We start from the raw sequence: 3,101 nt of genomic DNA, 5'->3' as shown, positions 1-3,101 counted from the left end.
TACTTATATCCCATGCGCAAACGACTCGCATGGAGTTGTTAGATGAGGCCATGATAAACCCGAAGGTTTTGAGCCAATGAATCAACACCAGGATATCATCATCACAATCTCTTTAGATGATAATGATTGATTGTGAGCGTTCGGACCCCCTCGCAGGTTTGTGTGCTCACAACGTGGGTGTACAACATTTATGTGTGGATCTACACCTAACTAATAACTGTACGTAAGTGACGTCCGAAACCAGAAACCAGGATTTCTTATCTTGGAATTCCATTGAATATCGTATTATAATTGAAGCTTTGAGAGAAGATAAAAACCAGAAACTAGGATTTCTATAAGAAGCCCTAGCGATGGCGGAAGAATCATCATCACCATCTGTTATTCTTCAGTTTGCTCCATTCCAAAGTGCTGTTGATGATGGATTAATCTCCGGTCTCAATCACTGGTATAAAGTTAAATTCTTAAACAGTTCTCTCCCTTTCTTCGTTAATCGTTATGATGATATGTATTTGTGTGGTTGGCATGGAGTCGGAGATGGGTTTGTGCGATTTGGAGTCTGCCAAGGGTTTGAGGAGAACACACTCATTTCAGTCGTGGTAACATCAGATCATGCACACAAAGTGTTTGAGGAAATGCCTGAGAGACCAGTTGAAGAACACAGATCGTGGACAGAGTTTGGGTGGAGAAAGTACTGATGTTTGTTCTCTATCATGCCTTATGGTTTTGTGATTTTGCATTCATCTAACTTCTGAGTTTCTCTTTCTAAGTCATTCATGCATCTCTTAATGTTGTCCATTGGCAGAGCTGTAAGAGGGAAATAATGTTGCGGTTTTTTAGTGGTGAGGAACGTACGATTGTTTCTTAATGTAAGAATCTTCTTTCATTTTATTGTATGTTTGGGTGCAGCTGATTGTGTTGGGTGGAAGCATGATATCGCAACCTGAATGGAAATCAATTCATACTTTCCTTATTAATGGCTCTAATCTGAGTTCAATTGTAAGGAAAATTTCAACTGTTTTGTGCTTTCTCAAGTAATTTCCTTGCATTCACAGTTTCTCATTTTGTGATCCACGTTAAAATAAAAAGACTATGCTTTTTATCTATAATATATATCGATGTGTCAGCTTATAATTTGTTTTATTTTGTACAGAACATAAAAATTGATTTTTTTTGTTGTTTTCTTTAGATGTGAGGCATCTGAAAATGTTATCATCCATGGACAATATCTTATGTTTACAGCTTTGAGAGTCTTTGATTGAGGGTTAGTTGGACTCTATTACAGTCGAGTTAAATTAGTTGCATGTGAGTTAATTGTAAGGAAAATTTCAATTGTTTTGTTCTCTCTCAAGTAACTTCAGTCTCCCAGGGCATATATGCAGAGGGATGTTTTAAAGTACGACTACTACATTGGTGCTCGGCCATTAGCAGGAAGACTCACCCGAGTACATTCACCAATTTAGTTGCAAAAGTCCCATGTCTTCTCATCCGGTATATCGCTTCTCTTTAGTAGACATAGAAAGTCTGCTTCGCAGCTGAGGTTACTCATTGATGTGCATTGCTTTTATGTACAGTGCAGTGTCTGTTCAATTATATTGATACTGCTCTCTCATTTCCATCTTTATTGATGTGTTGCAGCCATTCAAGGAGGCTCCTCTTGGTAATATTTCCACAATTGCACTCGGTGACACAGATTCACAAATACCGTGTATTGATATCAGTGTCAATTGGATGTTGGTAAGAAATAAGGATGGCTCTGCAAATATGCGAAACCATTCTCTCAGGACATAAGTGGAGTCTGGTGGTAAAAATATCCAACTGATGATTTTCTTTTAACATGCACTATATAACTATGAAGTTTGTAGTCTTTTGCATCTTTCCCCTGCAGTGATGTTTGTGCAGTCCATGTGAGGGAGTAGTGTTCATACCCTTTTCGCTTTTTGGAAAACAGGATGACTGGGAAGACTCCATGGCTGCCTTTTGGTTTGGCATCTCTTTTATGTCATCCTTGGAGGCAGAAATGTACGTGGTATGATTCATGTTTTCCTGCCATTTCAATAAATTAATCATGTTTCTTAGACATAGCTAGGAAGGTTGGAGTTTTAGCCACATTAAGAATCCATCACACATGATTAAACACAGTCAAACTTATGGAGATAGTATTGCTTAAAAAATTGGGTCCATATCAATTCACTTATCAACAGGGGATAAGGAACCAGAGGTTAAAGTGGATGATGTAAGATGTAATACGAATTGTGGCTGTGAATAGTGATGACACTGATTCCAGGTAGTTTCATCACAGATGTCGTTTGTTGCTATAATACAACATGCTGCTACAGCTGTCAGCAAAAACACTTCTGCTTTAGTGTAGTACTTTTGTTCCTTCTCTTATTCTTGCTTTATTTTCTGTTCATCTTGCACCATTGAGTCAGTAGAGGGTCTACTACAAAGACATCTACCATTGCGATGGCAGAAGGAACAACTGTGGAAGTTTCTCAGGAGGAAAAGAAGTCAAGTCATTAACAGTTTCAGGGTTGATAGGGGTTATCATATACTTAGCCCTCCGTATGAGGGATCTAAATCTCTGATTTTTTGTGTTCGTGAGCGACATAGGATTTTGTCTTTATACTCTTATTGCTACCCTTGGGGATCTTTATGTTTTTTTTTGGCAGTGTTAGAGCTTTGATGCAAAAGAAAGAGGATGACTTTTCAAAAATACAAATTCATCTCTTCTAATTCCAGATTAACCTTATTTTATGAAAAATTGTGTATTGAGCAGCTTAGTAAGACTGCAATATACAACTAGAAAATGATATATTTGTATAAACAAAATACTGAGTACAGTTTGTGATGTCTGCGAGGGTGCTGCTGCTACTCTTTTCTGTGCTTTGCCCCACCCCGCCAAATCAAAAACGCAAATTAAAAATTCCAAAGCTTCGCCACGCTACACCAAATCAAAAATGCAGCGCGACGTGGCGGGGAGAAGCCACACCACACCAAATAAAAAATATGATTAAAGACGTTCGCCCAGCCACACCAAATCAAAAATTTTAAGCATGCATAAGGAGGGGACGAGGCGAAGCCGAGCCACACCAAATCGAAAA

At 38.4% G+C, this 3,101-nt stretch overlaps 1 protein-coding gene across 30 annotated transcripts; it reads left to right on the top strand.

Annotated features, from left to right (window-relative positions):
• Positions 1 to 240: 240 nt before the first annotated feature.
• On the top strand, positions 241 to 2,840 carry LOC113318803. Of its 30 annotated transcripts, none has more exons than XR_003344834.1 (4): positions 241 to 688; positions 907 to 996; positions 1,187 to 1,488; positions 1,636 to 2,840. XR_003344834.1 is itself a non-coding variant. In XM_026567052.1 (2 exons), the coding sequence occupies exons 1-2, from the start codon at positions 351 to 353 to the stop codon at positions 819 to 821; spliced, it is 357 nt and encodes a 118-aa protein (XP_026422837.1). In that variant the 5' UTR covers positions 241 to 350; the 3' UTR covers positions 822 to 2,840. The 30 variants fall into 30 exon arrangements, 1 of the variants encoding a protein (XP_026422837.1); XR_003344830.1 differs by lacking the exon at positions 907 to 996 and adding an exon at positions 803 to 866; XR_003344831.1 differs by having other exon boundaries at positions 241 to 696.
• Positions 2,841 to 3,101: the final 261 nt, after the last annotated feature.

Source organism: Papaver somniferum, chromosome 10 (genome assembly GCF_003573695.1).
Source record: "Papaver somniferum cultivar HN1 chromosome 10, ASM357369v1, whole genome shotgun sequence".
In the NCBI taxonomy this organism is placed as follows: domain Eukaryota; kingdom Viridiplantae; phylum Streptophyta; class Magnoliopsida; order Ranunculales; family Papaveraceae; genus Papaver; species Papaver somniferum.
The sequence above is the reverse complement of the archived record's forward strand: the minus strand, read 5'-3'. Positions and strand labels throughout refer to the sequence as shown.